Source organism: Odontomachus brunneus, unplaced genomic scaffold, assembly GCF_010583005.1.
Source record: "Odontomachus brunneus isolate Ranch 3 - 2012 unplaced genomic scaffold, Obru_v1 Obru_scaffold_069, whole genome shotgun sequence".
In the NCBI taxonomy this organism is placed as follows: domain Eukaryota; kingdom Metazoa; phylum Arthropoda; class Insecta; order Hymenoptera; family Formicidae; genus Odontomachus; species Odontomachus brunneus.
Window position 1 is genome coordinate 443,801 of NW_022639519.1, and position 14,825 is coordinate 458,625.

At 34.7% G+C, this 14,825-nt stretch overlaps 4 protein-coding genes across 6 annotated transcripts in view; 2 read left to right on the forward strand and 2 right to left on the reverse strand.

Moving 5' to 3' along the window:
* The window catches only part of LOC116846793 (kinase D-interacting substrate of 220 kDa), a 52,653-nt gene extending 49,584 nt beyond the window's left edge, over positions 1-3,069 (reverse strand). The window contains exons 1-3 of one of the 2 annotated variants that reach the window (XM_032821080.1): positions 2,922-3,069; positions 1,848-1,985; positions 49-123 (exon numbers count right to left, since the gene is read on the reverse strand). The gene's annotated coding sequence lies outside the window, so the exon portion shown is untranslated. Of the gene's footprint in view, positions 1-48; positions 124-1,847; positions 2,063-2,921 lie in introns of those variants that run through there. The other variant, XM_032821079.1, reaches the window with a different exon arrangement.
* On the forward strand, positions 2,124-4,119 carry LOC116846798 (tRNA (guanine-N(7)-)-methyltransferase). Of its 2 annotated transcripts, XM_032821091.1 has the most exons (7): positions 2,124-2,571; positions 2,650-2,749; positions 2,931-3,058; positions 3,169-3,353; positions 3,434-3,547; positions 3,609-3,710; positions 3,774-3,932. In XM_032821091.1, exons 2-7 carry the CDS (start codon positions 2,664-2,666, stop codon positions 3,903-3,905), a joined length of 747 nt encoding a protein of 248 aa, XP_032676982.1. In that variant the 5' UTR covers positions 2,124-2,571; positions 2,650-2,663; the 3' UTR covers positions 3,906-3,932. The 2 variants fall into 2 exon arrangements, with proteins under 2 accessions (XP_032676982.1, XP_032676981.1); XM_032821090.1 differs by lacking the exon at positions 2,124-2,571 and having other exon boundaries at positions 2,578-2,749; positions 3,774-4,119.
* Positions 3,890-12,736, reverse strand: LOC116846809 (cilia- and flagella-associated protein 65-like). The gene is made up of 20 exons (XM_032821126.1): positions 12,623-12,736; positions 12,199-12,418; positions 10,556-10,821; positions 9,986-10,268; positions 9,169-9,378; positions 8,877-9,081; positions 8,575-8,807; positions 8,238-8,400; positions 7,841-8,069; positions 7,238-7,594; positions 6,647-6,723; positions 6,283-6,553; positions 5,982-6,197; positions 5,620-5,808; positions 5,241-5,515; positions 4,878-5,130; positions 4,587-4,813; positions 4,321-4,489; positions 4,121-4,250; positions 3,890-4,041 (listed from the first exon to the last, which is right to left on the reverse strand). The coding sequence occupies exons 1-20, from the start codon at positions 12,728-12,730 to the stop codon at positions 3,944-3,946; spliced, it is 4,179 nt and encodes a 1,392-aa protein (XP_032677017.1). The 5' UTR covers positions 12,731-12,736; the 3' UTR covers positions 3,890-3,943.
* Positions 12,737-13,706: 970 nt separating this feature from the next.
* Positions 13,707-14,825, forward strand: part of LOC116846797 — a 6,420-nt gene continuing 5,301 nt past the window's right edge. Inside the window, exon 1 of the mRNA XM_032821088.1 lies at positions 13,707-14,198. Within this exon, the coding sequence (XP_032676979.1) occupies positions 14,105-14,198 (94 nt within the window). The 5' untranslated portion in view covers positions 13,707-14,104. The remainder of the gene's footprint in view (positions 14,199-14,825) is intronic.

The following is a 14,825-nucleotide window of genomic DNA, read 5'->3' on the forward strand; positions in this document are numbered from 1 at the left end:
ATGTGCCAAGCGGCCCACTATCAAAAAACGTGATTGATAATAACTTACCGATTAAGAAGACCGTTCCCTCGGGAGGTCCAACCTCGTCATGTATAATAACGTAGTTGCTCTTTCCTGCTATATCTGAAATATTAACAAAGTCACCAGTCAAAATATTTTATATTATTATTCCACTTGAATACAGCGTTTAATCATATGATAATTTGCGCGCAAATTACGACAATTTTAACTAACACTTGAATTAATTCAGACAATTCTTTTCTGCCTCCTCCTTCCCTTTTTCTCTTCTCTACAATATATTCACGTAAATATGTCCTGAAAAATATTTCTTAATAGAAACATTTTGTCGAATCATTGATCATTAATCATTGACAGAATGTTATAATCGAAATATATTGAAAATGTTTAACTAACATTCAAACTATGGTGCACTGATAAAACATCCTCCCTAATCTCTATTCTTAAGGCTCTTTAAGCCTTAATCTACAAATTAATCTAATCTACAATGTGCTTTCTATTTCCTGTTTCTCTTTCTTTTTATTTCTTTTTAATTTAAACTTGACCTATGTGCTCTTTGCTTCTTGTTTTTTTCTCTTTAATGTTTTTCTGTTAACTTTGATTAACTTAACTGGTTATTCCAACAAATAACCTATCGCATTTATCAATTCTAATAAGAAATATGATTGGTCAGTTCTATTGGAATAACACTAGCTGATTAAGTTAACCAGAGTTGGTAGAGACAGGTATAATTTTTTTAAATTTAAATCTTAAGCCTTAAAAGCCCCAAAGAAAGATAGAAAGCAAGAAACAGAAAATGTTAGAATACTATAATTGAAATATTTTTTTGTTAGCATTCAAATTGTGATGACTGACTAAACACTTCCTAGCCTTCTTTAATTCTCAAAACTTGATCTATAATATGCTCTTTACTTCCTGTTTCTTTTTCTTTAACTTTTTTTACTTAAAACTTGAGTTTTAAGCCAGAAAAAGAAAGAGAACAAAAAGCATGAGACATTGCAGGACAGACTTAAACCTTAAACTCTAATCTATAATGTGCTCTTTGCTTCCTGTTTCTTGTTCTCTATCCTTTTTTAGTTTAAAGCTTAAGCTTTATCTACAATATGTTCTTTGCTTCCTGCTTCTTACTCTTTATTTCTTTCTGACCTTAAGCTTTAAGCCAGAAAAAGATAGAAGACAAAAAATAGGATGCAAAGAGCATATTGTAGATCAGGATTTAAGATTTGAGTTAGAGATAAAGTCAGAGATAAAGGAAAAGAAACAGGAAGCATAAAGTACATTGTAGATTATACTTAAATGCCTGGAAAATTTTCGTGATAAAATATATTAAATTTATTTTTGATTTACTTAAACTATTTTATTTTATTTAAATCATAGTAGATACAAATTAGATTTTGTATTTTATTTTTCAAAAATCCTTTATTTTATTTTTCAAAATCTTTAAAAAAATAGCAATAAGGAGAAAAGAAACTTAGATATGTTTATCTAAAAACAAATACCCTGTCCTGGAAGGAATCATGCAGGTGTTTTAAATTACTACTAAAGAAGTTAATTCGTAACATCTTGAGTTGTACTATGTTTATCGCTCGATTAAAATTGACATGTTATGGAAAGGATTTATTTTTTATGTGACATTTCGATTCAACAAAACTCTTATTATTTATCTTCTGAACGAATATTTGTTCGAAGGATGCAAAACAAATGTGAGGTGCGTTTGTACGCCAGAAAACGCACACGTATACACGTACGGCGACACGCATACTCGAATTGACGCGATCCCGCGATCACAAAGGCACTTTCGTGAAATGGTGATTCTAACCTAATCTTACCTGGGAGGATTAATTTGTCCTCGAAATTCTCCGTTCTCCGTGTGTGTGTGTAGCCGGCTGCTTAACGTCACTCACGTGCATTACGTAAATACAATGTATCCGCGATTACATCTTACTGGCGTGGCAAGGTCGCACAAACTGGAAAACAATACGATAAAGATTTCACAGAACGCCAATGATCTCCGCCTTTCGCGTGCGTCCTGTCTATCCCCACCATTTATGTCGCTGTCAGTCGCTTGGCGGCGCGCAGCGCGTTTCGATCAGCTGATCGCGACGCACGTGCGCGTTAAATTCTGTTCTGTACTTTCGTGCTGTACTTTCTACACTTTGCACATGCAGTACTATACTTTCTATACACGATAGTATTTCTTATTGTTTTCTATATTATTTAGCGTATTACGTGTCTATAAAATAAACAGATAAATATGTATCGTGGCTATAAATAATATAAAAATATAAAACGCGGACAAAAAGAACAGATTTATGACCGATAGATTTTAAACAGGTTGCTTTGAATCACTCTCTTATCTACTTTTATCTTTTTTCTTCTAAAACGTGAACGTTCTTTTGTTTTGTTTCTTACATGTGGTGAGATACGTGAGTTTATCTGTGTAACTTCTCGTCTTTTTTTCCAACGCATGATAAAACGCTCTTTATTCATCTTACGTGAGAAAAGTGCAAGAGAATTGCGTAAGAAAGTGCAATAATTGAATACAAGTTATATGTAAGATGTTACACATAACCTCTTAGATGACATTTGTTCTATTGTATTTTAAAGTTAATAAGAAAGCTTTTTATCTAGAGAACAAGTGTAAAATGTCAACGATGCAAACATTACCACAAAAGAAATATTATAGACAACGTGCTCATTCAAATCCGATAGCAGATCATTGCCTAGAGTAGTAAGTAGATAAACAATCTTTATTTTTTCATAAATTTTTAATTAAAGAAAATTAAAGGGTTTTATAAAATAAAATCAAAACTAGAGACAGAAGGACGAATGGACTTTAACTGATCTCTTCCTAGATTGAATCACTATGATTAAAAAAATAAAACTTATTGTTTATAACTTACACATTGTAGTCCCATAAAACCGGATTTGATGAATTGGAGCACTTTATACCCAGGATATTTTCACACTGATAATGAGCAGGAAATACAGAAACATGTGGAGTTTGTAGATATTGGTTGCGGTTATGGAGGACTACTAGGTAACATGTCACTTATTTTCTGATACTTCTGGAGAATAAAAATAAAAGTGGAATAAATCTAAGAATTTTGTTTTAAAATGATGACAAAATAACTAAAAATTGTTTCTTAGTTACCTTATCGCCAATGTTTCCTGATAGTTTGATACTTGGTATGGAAATTCGAATAAAAGTTGCTGACTATGTTAGGGATCGCATTGCTGCGCTACGTTGCCAAAATCCTGATCAATATCAGAATATTGCCTGTCTGAGAACAAACGCAATGAAGTATCTGCCAAATTACTTTCACAAAGGACAGGTGAGGCAAGAGCTCTATGATCAATAGATACCTGACAATGTAGAAAGATTTATATTAATTTCCATTTTTATTTTGTGTAGTTAAAGAAGATGTTTTTCCTGTATCCAGATCCACACTTCAAGAGGTCAAAACATAAATGGAGAATAATAAACAAATCGCTGTTAGCAGAATATGCTTATCTGTTGGCAGAAGGAGTGAGTAATACTTGCCTCATCATATTAGTTTTCTAGATACTAATATCTAATTATTATACAGGCAATTGTGTACACTGTAACAGATGTGAACGATTTGCACAAGTGGATAGTTCAGCACTTTCAAGAACACCCGTTGTTTGAAGAAATGACCAAAGAGGACTTGGTAAATACAACTCCCATTTATTTTTCCAATACTTGCAAGCACTGATAAATTTACTTAACACAGGATGCAGATCCTATAGTGGAGAAATTATACGAAAGCACCGAGGAGGGTCAGAAAGTGACGAGGAACAAAGGGAATAAATTTCTGGCTGTGTTTAGAAGGATCGCGGATCCTTACATCGCGACGAGCAGCTAACAGTTATAACAGCAATTATATATAGCTGTACATACACGTTAATACACAATTGACTTATCATAGAAGGATATTCTCGCTACCGATGATTTCGGTATTGCAACGGAATACTCTCTGTCATGATGCAACAGACGTGTCTCTAAAATGAATTAGAAGCGTTAAGTAAGTTTATCACTTACTATTGACTTTTGAAAATAAAATATCACATTTTCTGATACCTCTGTGTATGGCTTTTTTCCTATTCATGCCGGACACTATGCTCAGATAACTTGTATGTCTGATATCCATATGCTGAATTAAATGAGTGGTCTCCAATGCAAATTCTTCGTGCACTATGACAAACAGCATCTAAAAATAAAAAAACCAATGATATGTAAATGCCTCTTTTTAACAAACATTGGAACATTGAAGACTTTACTTCTTCTAATAAACGGTTGATTAACGCTCGCGGCGGCGATATGTACGATCTCCGTATCAAACTTTTTCTTTCGTGCAAATTCATTGTGAATTGTGAGTAAAATAAATTTGGTTGATTCTGCAGGACGTCTTTTATCAGACTTTTGAATAGTTTGCTATTGACTATTTCCCTACAACATACGTTTGAAAATAAAAAAACATCTTTATTCTGTTACAAATTTGAATATTTCGTTTTATTGTTATAATTATAAAATGCAAGAATTTTACCATAGTAATCCCTCTAAAATAAACGAAGCTCGACTAATATCTCCCTCTCTGAACGTTGTCTCCTGTTTTTGATTTTCCTCGATGTATATTGTATACGGTGGTGCGCTTTTTAACTCTTCTATTAGATCAACTTTCAAAAATTTGTCTTCTAAACTGTGTATAGAACAACGGACCGTCATGGCTTTATAAAACGACTGGGGTTTCTCCAGGATTCCTATAGTTGATTTCTAAAAATAAATAAGACACTATATTGAAACGAAACTCAAGATTTATGTTTCTCATTTTACTTACCGGAACACTGATGCCTTTCTCCGTGAGAGTAAATTGTCCCTCCAATTCCTGAGATAAATCGGCATGCTTGTAGATGCTCCTCTGGTAGTCCCGTCTTTGACTGGTGTTGACAAATTCGCAAAGTACGTTAACATCGATAATGCAAGGATATCCTCCGGTACATATGGTTGCGTAAAAAGTTTGGGTCGCCATCGGTTGTATTAAACCTCTACGTGGACAAACCTCCACGCAAATAATTTCAGGAATCTCATATCTAAAAACAGAGAATATGAATGTTATTTATAGATGATCAATTTAAGTCAACGAATATATAATAATTTGTTGTTCCAGGATATATTCCACATAATATAGTTCGGTGTAAACCTCTTCCATTCGTAAGCGAGTACGTCATGGTCCAAATTACTGTGCAGCATGACCATCTTCACTACGTGACTGTGCGTAGCTATGTACGATATGTCTATGCAGTAAGTACTGAAGTAGATAGGAATATCGGAAATTCCGGAGCTATAATTGGAAGAGCTATACGAAACGTACGGAGGCACGTATTCACCGACCGTCGCCGATTTATGCGGCAAGAAAGATTCGCCTTCTAACGTCAGTTCTTCTTTTTCGTCGCCCAAAATCAAAGACAATTTTCCCTTTATGAATAGATAACATACGATATTCATCAATTCAGAGATAAACTTCGAAAGTGACAAAGTGCCGATTTCTCTTTCATTAAATGTGTTGATTGTGTAAAAACCTCAAAAACGCCGAATCGTCGCGGCTGAAATTTCAGAAGGATCGGGACGGCAGATTGCGGACTCGCAATTCCGTGAGGAGTCGCACAGAAAAAGAGCTCATGACAATATCTTCGATTTATCTCGCGCGTTGTATTACGATCCACAGAGAACGGGACATTGCGGTTCGTGCCGTTGTACAGCCAACACACCTGAAACATTTCCATTAAATCAAATGTAATTGCATGTTATTAATTACATAAGCAATAATTACAAGTTATCATATATCATACATTATGATATATTATAAAACTATATATTATTACATTATATAAGCAATTATATAATTACAAGTTGTTAACTGCATTCAAACGTAAGCGACAACCTGATAAATCGGGTCCTTGTCGCCAAAATAGACGTGTTGGAATTTGAAACGCGTGCCGTTCAGAATATGAAGCGTATTCGCAGTTCCAGATAAACCTTTGATCGCCATGATCAGGAAAATATGACGGTCATTTCCGAGATCCATGTCCCACTTTGCCTCGGTTTTGCCTAGCAGTACGTAACGCAATTCTAGACTTATCCAGGCGTCGTCTCCTGGCTGCGTTTTTCGTGTCGTTCGTGAGTTCTTAAGATATTATTGTCGTCTTTGAAAATCGATTTAATAATGATGTAGAGGATTATACTTGAAAATTTCCCATTTTCGGCTGCATAGAGCACACTTTCCTGTGCCAACAATCGTACTGTGCACGCTGAATCGAGAGTGCTTGGGCTTTCACGACGGGTCGACAAGAGCACAACTGCACTCTTTTGAGACTCCAAGAGGCGGTCACCGCGTTAGCGTTCGTCAGAAGCAATTTTACAGTGACGGGACTCTCCTGAAAAATCATCGCCGGAAAGTTCATGTGCAGCGTCTCCGAAGTTCCAGGTTGTAAGTGTTCGAGTAACTTGTTGAACCTGCTGACACATATTAAAAAGATTAACAAATTTTGCATTTGTGTATAGAAAATCGTTGCGATTAGAAAAATTACAGAAAAATATTTTACGCACAAATTTATCTTCATCAACTTCCAAAGAAAGACTTTGCTCGTAACCGGACACACCCCGTAACACTGTAGATCCTTTACCTGTTCATTACAACAATTACTGTAATATACTATGAATGTACTGTATACCTCAGTTGAAATTTTAATCCTACTTTCGACTAAAATATTCTAATATTTGTATATTCTGAAAGATCAGTGATAATACACATCAAGATTGAAGTCCTACTTAGCACCTCTAAATGGTAGAAAATGGTAGAAAATATACAAAATGTCACTTGCAGTTTCTAAAGAAGACCTCTTGACAAAGTTAGTAAGTTAAAAAAAATCAAAAGAAGTTGATATAGGCTTCAGCGTATTAAAATAGACGTCAAAGAAAATATTAAGTAGAATACTTAACGAAAGTAGGATCAAAATTTTTGATTCGGATAATTGCGGTTATTAATTGTTACACTGTGTACATATTACCACTTTGAATCTCTTCGAAATATGAGAGTAAGAGAAAAATCTAACACAAATAATACGATACAGAAAGTAGTGATAAATAATTATTGCCGCACTGTTGTAAAAATATATCTCTAAAACGAACTGTACATACCTTTAAAGTGGGTAGTACGCACAAACAGCGCAGTTTACAGATATTCCTCGGCGTTTGATTTGGAATTAACGTGTTTGTGCGAAGATTTATCCTCACGAAGTATTGAACGAACAGCTCATAATAGCCAGGAGTAGTGGGTGTGATAGAAGCGGTGATGGTTTCACTTTGTCCAGCGAGAACAGCACCCGCAGATGGATGTATTTTTACATCCTGTTCCACGTTCCCGATCGGCCAGTTGCAATGATTACACGTCATCTTGTAAAAGATTATCACGGGACTCGAGTTAAACACGAGAAAGCTCAGTTTCTTCGTAGCTTTGTACGCCAGAATTCCGAAATTCAATTCTTTAGGCACCGACTACGGATACATAAAAGAATGTGTTATTCAAACGATTATTTCATACCCAGACTGCCACTTCGTGATGTCCCAATAAATACTAACTAGCAGTAACATTGCATCAATGTTGTAATTGTCCACTCAATAATGGAACTGTTACATAACACACGTGTTATACTGCATTTACATTCTTGAAATTATAATATTGATGTTACATCACTAATAGTTGATGTTTACTGTGGTAATTATTAGCCTATAACAAGTTACCTCGAGAAAACCGACTTCGCATCTTCCTATCACACGCAACGCTACGGAAACGCTCGCACCGACAGGAATTTCATCCTTCAGCACAGTTAAAATGCAGTTTACGTCGAAATCGTAGTCCCCGGTTATCGTGGGACAAAATTCCCACTCGTGAGTGAGAGTATCGTTCGAGCGAATCTCCCCACTTGCATTTGGAATTTGGAGCTCCGTTTTCGTATTAACAAATTCATATCTAGAATATTAATATCAATCGCGTAAGGAATATTTACAAACTGACATTCACTCTCTTCTCACAATAGTGAAAAAATTAGATTGAAGATATTTAAAAAAACGATCTTTTTAATAAAATTCAACGTTTTAATAAAATCCAATTTTTATTAAAAGAAAATTTTTGCAATACCGTCTTCCAGATACGGTAACGCTAAAGTACGTTCCGATATTCACTGCCAGTATTACGAATATACAATTTGTGTCACGTTTCCTATATATAGATTTGAAATACTGACACTGAATATCTGAATATACTTTAGTATTATCATATCTGAGACACAATATTACAAAAACTCATTATTATCGGGAAACGTGTGCTAAAAAGTTGCTCTGCCGCTTATTAAAATTGCTACTTTGCATAACGCGTTCTTATTACATATAATCTTACATGCAATCTTCATACACGTGATTCAAGGCCTTCTATGTTAATATTCATATTGCAAGGCAGATTTACTTTATCGTGTGACGAGTGATATTTCGCATGAGGAATTGCTGCGGCAATCGGCAGCCGAGGAAACACGGCGTGAGTCTCAGGACGTTCTGATCGCCGAGAGTGACTTCGGCGTGTTCCGCGAGCCCTCGAAAATCGATGAAGCACTCCGATTTGGCGTTTCCATTGAAACGTATCGCCCAACGCTCGACGTAGACGCGCCTATTATCGCTTTCGGGTAACATCCCGACCACGACGACTTGATAATCTCTGGAGGATATCGTAATCGATTCGACAATTGAAGTAGACTAAATGTAAAGTACATGTTGCCCGTTATACTGATAAATTATCCCCATCATCGGTTTCACGACGAAGCGGCTCGATTCCGGCGGCACAAAGCGATACATCAACGGCAAATGTCCGAATCGTTTGATCGCGAATGTGGTGTAAACCGGAAACGACGGCACACAAGGAGGCATTTTTATTATGTGCGGTATTTCGTACTGAGGTATCCAACCATCGGAGCAAACGGGGAAAGAATGACCTATAAGATATAATTAACTTTGCTGCCAATATAATCGCGAATATAATTGCGACGTTACGCAAAAGTGAGAATAAAAAATGTGCATACCAATTAATCGTATGGACGTCATCGCAGGGAATGTAAGCGTTTCTTTGTGACAATTACCTTCCCGCTGCATCGGCTGAACGTAACCGACGAGCTCTGATGTGAATAAATTACTACTTCTTCCGTTGGGATCGAATACAACTTCGAATAGAACTGTTTGGCTTGCCGGTACTCCCACGGTTTCGGGTGTTATGTGGAAAGTGTTCTCAACGTCTACAACATAATAATAACGATTGTTAACAGGAAGGATGGATATGTATAATTTCGAAAAATCAGAATCCCGAAATTTAAAAAGTAGGACAACGTCTCAAAAAGTCATAATCTTGAAAACTAAATATCTGAACAATGTATCGAGATACAATTTCCTTGAAATATTGAAAGTGCGCCTTATCCTGAAAAGTTACAGTTCGAAGTTGCAGACAAATCAATGAGGAAATATGTCTTCTTACCAATTTCAATAAACCAAATCGAAACCAAATTGTCCATTCGTTGTATGGACAATTTGGTTTCAATTTGATTAATTAATTTCGGTGTTTTTTTCAAAAACACTCGAGTCAAAATTTCAGCCCTATTTTCGATTGAACTTTTTAACATCTGCACATTCTGAAGGATCAATATATATTTAAAATACATGGGAACTGAAGTCTTACTTAGTGATTCTAAATTGCAAAAAAAGCATATAATACTCGCAAATTTTAGTAGACGTTAAGGGGTATGTTGTCGTCGAAGATATATCATGAAAATTTCGATTTGTGTTCATGTTTACTACAAAAAAATCGCGTTCAAAGAGTTAAATACTGATCATTGGTGCGTAACGAACCTCGGTCCCATTTTATTAATACGTCGGATCGACTGTGATTAGTGAGACAAAAGGTTTCTGGAATCCTTAGCGCGTCGTTCTTCACTCTCGTGCCGGCTTGACCGAAATCAATGTAGTTCTTCGACAAAGAAACCGCAGGTTGATCTTGCGCGGCGACGACAATATCGTTCATGTATCCCTCGAAGCCATTCTTTGATCTCGCCGGATAATTAAAGTGTTCTTGGACGTTTGCTTTACGTAATACCGCGCCGCAATAGCCGTACAGCTCCACGATAATCGGTTTCTACACTTCGGAAAAAGATTGTCAGCTTTTGTAACTGTAATCTTCTCTTGCGCATAGCCCATTAATTCCCAGATAGCACACGATATTCTATGGATATCCTATAAACATTCTTAGGACATTAGAACGTCCTCTAAACGTTTTTAAGGTGTCCCTAGAAGATTTGTGCTAATGGAGTTATTCGTATTTGAATTCGGCAATTATTCAATACTCTAAGTAATAGAATCTATAATAAATCTGAAATAAATATATTTCAGTAAACAATTAAAGATTGAAAGTTTTTCATTTACATGATGCAAAATTAAGCACGGCAGGCGGCATGTATAGATTCCGATTTGCCGAGGCGCAAAAGTGATCGTCACATACGTGCGAGAACGCGATCCGACATATCCGTGTGTCATGTCTACCGTGAATGACCTTTGAACTTGATCGATGTCGAACATGAAAGCCGTAATGACTTCGGAATTGTTAACGAGCCTAATGCGCTTCTTCGCCTCAGTGTTCCCGTTCGTGCACATCATGACTAATCTTGTCGTCGAAACTGACATCACTGGACCTGCGTAGATTATTGTGTACACGTCACATACAATGACGATAATGAGTTTGTCGGAAGCGCATCATCACGATCATCTGTATATTCGTTTACGGTTATTTAATTTGATTCACTCAATTAAGCAGAGCGTCGGTAATTGTCAAGGAGACGGGCATTCTCACCGATTTGACTGAAACTTCGGAATATTGTGTATTTTATTGCATAAAACACGAATATAAAAGTTAAAATTGTCGCTTTTAAGTAAAGTAAAAGTTACAAGATGCCAAAAAGTGACAGTTTAGAGGTTAGAAAATGTATCGTGTACACAGCGCATCAGCATATAAGCATGCATAAGTAAAGTGCGCGAAATTTAAAATATGATTTAAGAATATTGAAAAATATGAACTCTAATTATGTAATAAAAAAATGAATAATACATTTTTGGACTAATGGATTTTGGGCGAAGCTTCCACTCCACTAAAATTTTAACTTAATCCTATCCTAAAGCAATGTGACGTTGATATTAGTTATCAAAAGATATATGTTTACTGTATATATGTTTGTTTTATGCACATACATCTTAACAACGAATATTAATGTCACAATGCTTTAGGATAGAATTAAATTAGATTTTTAATCCAAAAATATATTAGTTTTATTATAAAACTGATGAAACTTACACGTTCACATGTCTCTCTACATGTCATTAGTATGATAGATTTTCTATTAACTATCATTTTTTAACACTTATAATTTTATAATTTTTATATTACTTAAGAATGACGATTTTAAATATTCGTGTTTTGCGCAATAAAATACACAATATTCCGAAGTTTCAGGCAAATCAATAAGGAAGCCTGTCTCTTTGACAATTCATCATCTTGTGTTCCTTATGACCGATGATTATTGCTCACAATTTTAGCTATGAAATTCTCTTTTAGAGAACTCATTAAGTGCAAGCAAGAAATTTAACTGCAATACTAATTGTATAAAAAATAAAAATTTTTTTAGAACAACTATGTGGAGTTGTCAATAATTGTCAATAATTAGGTGTTTTACCCTACATAACAGTCGATATAGAAGCTGCATCAAAGTTAATTACTTCTCAAAAGTAATTCTTAGTAAACACTAACAGTAACGTTACACCAAAATTATAAATCCTTACTCAATACAATGTAACAATTACATAATGCTCGCATTATATTGCATTTACATTGTTGAATATATAATTATAATATTAATGTTACTGACACCTAAGAAATACCAAGTAGCAGTTATATAACTGTAGCAGTTATATAACTGCTGGGTAGTTGGTGTTTTACTGAGTTGAGATTTTGGAATTTTATGTCTCCTGATAGTAAATTGTCTTTAAAACATATGTTAATCGAAAATTGTTCATACCAATACATGTGCCACAAACTTTAATTTCCATTTGATTATGACTGGAATCCACGATCATGAAATAATCTGTGTTTACAGAGAATGGCACGAACGGCCGGTAACATATTTTGCATTTGTATACTTTGCCGGGAGACAAGGTCCACGAATAGCTGCTTAATTCGAATACATGATCCAAGGGATTAGTAATAGCGTCCCTTCGGGCCTCGTATATCTGTTCTATCTTTAAAAGGATTTTATCTGTTAGAGGTCAAAAAGTTCTATCGATTAAAGAGGTTAAGAATTAAGTTTACAGCTTCTTATTTCTAATCAACTCAGTCATACGATTGTTCAGCACTATTAATTCTGATGTGCTAACGTCAGAACTGATTTGTGCGTTAGCATAGCGAAATTTGAATCACGCGGGAAAGGAATCTGATATACTAACGCAATTCTCGTTAACTATCTCTATCCATTTTACAGCTACAGCGCCCGTATGCACTTCTCCAAACTCCACGTGAATTTTTTTACTTGGTGCCTCGCAATATGCATACATCTTTTGTAACCGTTTCAGTTATTCTATTACTAATTATTATTTCTCTCTTCGTGCTAAAGTCTCTTATCAAGTCAAAAATATTCCATGGATCACGTCGTTACGAAAAAGCATACGTCGCGCGATGAAATAATTGAGTAAATAGCAACATCTCGATCTCGCGCAATCGATATCTCGAATTCAGACGTCATCGCTCGAGACGTGTAAAAATTAGCCTTTGTCTAATGCCTATTCTTATTGCCTGTTGCCTGGCATTCTGCAAAGGTCTTTACAGTTCTTTCTATCTTTCGGCTGTGTTTCAAAATTGCTGATAGCGCTGAAAATCTATAATATATGTAACATAAACTATAGCTTTTCAGTGATGACAGTGAATTTTGGAACACAGCCTTCATCTACACCTTCTATATTCTTCTCCGATCTTCATCTTTATTCTCTTGCCATTTAATGTCCAATTAAGAAGAATGAAGGAGAATTTCAATGATTGAGCTAATAAGAAAGTATGATCTCTAACAGCATAAATTTCCAGGGGACATACAGAGAAAATCCTAAGGAAGTCCTGAGGACATTTCTTCGTCTTTAGGACGTCCTGAGGAGATCTTGTGCTGTCTGGGATCAGTTTTATTAATTTTTATTAATAAGTAATTAATGAAATTACTAAGAAAAATAATGTTTATAGTAAAACCTTAAATAATAAATATTAAATAAATAATAAATAATAATAATAATAATAAATAAATAATAAATATCAATAAATATCAATAAATATCAATATTATAATTTCGATAAAAGATATTAGATAATACCGATAGTACCAATAATTGTAAAATAAATTTCCTAATTATTGGATAATACAAACTCGATGTTTTGAATAATCATTAAATATCACACATTGGCAAGAAATATATATCTCTCTCTTTTAGCAAAACTTAAAATTTGAAAATATTAAATAGAAATATTTAATATTTTAGAAAATTTTTTGAAAATGTTAAATGGGAATATATTATCAATGTTTCAATAGAAACATTGTTCAATTATCACTTATCTGATACGCTTATCTAGTTTGAACAATGAAGAAAACAGCTAAGGATTGCACTTTCAGTGCAGTTAAGAGAATGTTCGACAGACGTCGAGTGACGTCGTGTGGTCGTGACTGGTCGTGACTTGTTCGTCGCTCCCATCGCTTCTTCGTGGGGTGATGCACCTTCGCGGTAACGACGACGCAAAATCGGCTTCGGCCGATCAATTCCACGAAGAGAATCTTGCAGAATCGAGACGGAGTAAACGACATTTCGTCACCTCTGCATTTCGTCTGACTGTGCAGTTGTTCATGTGCGCATTCTATATGGCTTTGTGACACGACTTTGTGCCGCTGCGAAAATGGTTCATCAGCTAAACGTTTATTTGCTAATCCTGCTGCCGAGCATGGTTGCGCACTTGTGCTGGTGCGTGCGTTACAACAATTACGAAGAGTGTAAGTACCTGCCGAAACGAGTATTGTGCAGAAAATTATACGCGTGACTGTTTGCATGTCGCGTTCATAACCTCACTTAAGGGAGAACGAGGCACAGAGGACCACTTAACATTCTAAGGTTAATAAAAAATTTATCAGTTATAGAAAATGGCCCAAAGTTGCTCAGCATATACCTACAAGGGTTATGCATACGCAGACAAAGCGTTAATTTAATAACTGTAAGAGATTTTACTTTAGACATTAAAACTGTTGGAAAGAAAAATAGTCCTCTGTGCCCCAAGCACAGTATGATTTTTATATATGTATGATAATATTTCGCATATCATACATATAAATAAAAACAGAGTAATAAAAATAAGTTTATCGTTTCCAAATAACATATATGTATATATGTGTGGTATGTGAGAGCAACATATGAAGTGAAAAAAAACAATGTTTTATTGGCACTTCTTCCTTCATTTTTAATTAATAGGTACATAATAAGAACAATATATTTATTATATAATAACAAGAAAGTATTTATTATAATTAATATATATATATATATATATATATATAATCATTAAATAATTAAATATATATATATATATATATATATATATATATATATATATATATATATATATA

Excerpts from the sequence above, each read along its gene's own strand:
- LOC116846798 (XM_032821090.1), top strand. The coding sequence starts at position 2,598 with ATGACATTTGTTCTATTGTATTTTAAAGTTAATAAGAAAGCTTTTTAT. Across the intron at positions 3,548-3,608 it reads CTTATCTGTTGGCAGAAGGA|GCAATTGTGTACACTGTAAC; the intron begins GTGAGTAATACT and ends ATTATTATACAG. Across the intron at positions 3,711-3,773 it reads AAATGACCAAAGAGGACTTG|GATGCAGATCCTATAGTGGA; the intron begins GTAAATACAACT and ends TACTTAACACAG.
- LOC116846809 (XM_032821126.1), bottom strand. The coding sequence starts at position 12,730 with ATGTATGCATATTGCGAGGCACCAAGTAAAAAAATTCACGTGGAGTTT. Across the intron at positions 8,808-8,876 it reads ATGATGGGGATAATTTATCA|AGATTATCAAGTCGTCGTGG; the intron begins GTATAACGGGCA and ends GATATCCTCCAG. Across the intron at positions 6,198-6,282 it reads CGAAAATGGGAAATTTTCAA|CCAGGAGACGACGCCTGGAT; the intron begins GTATAATCCTCT and ends CGAAAAACGCAG.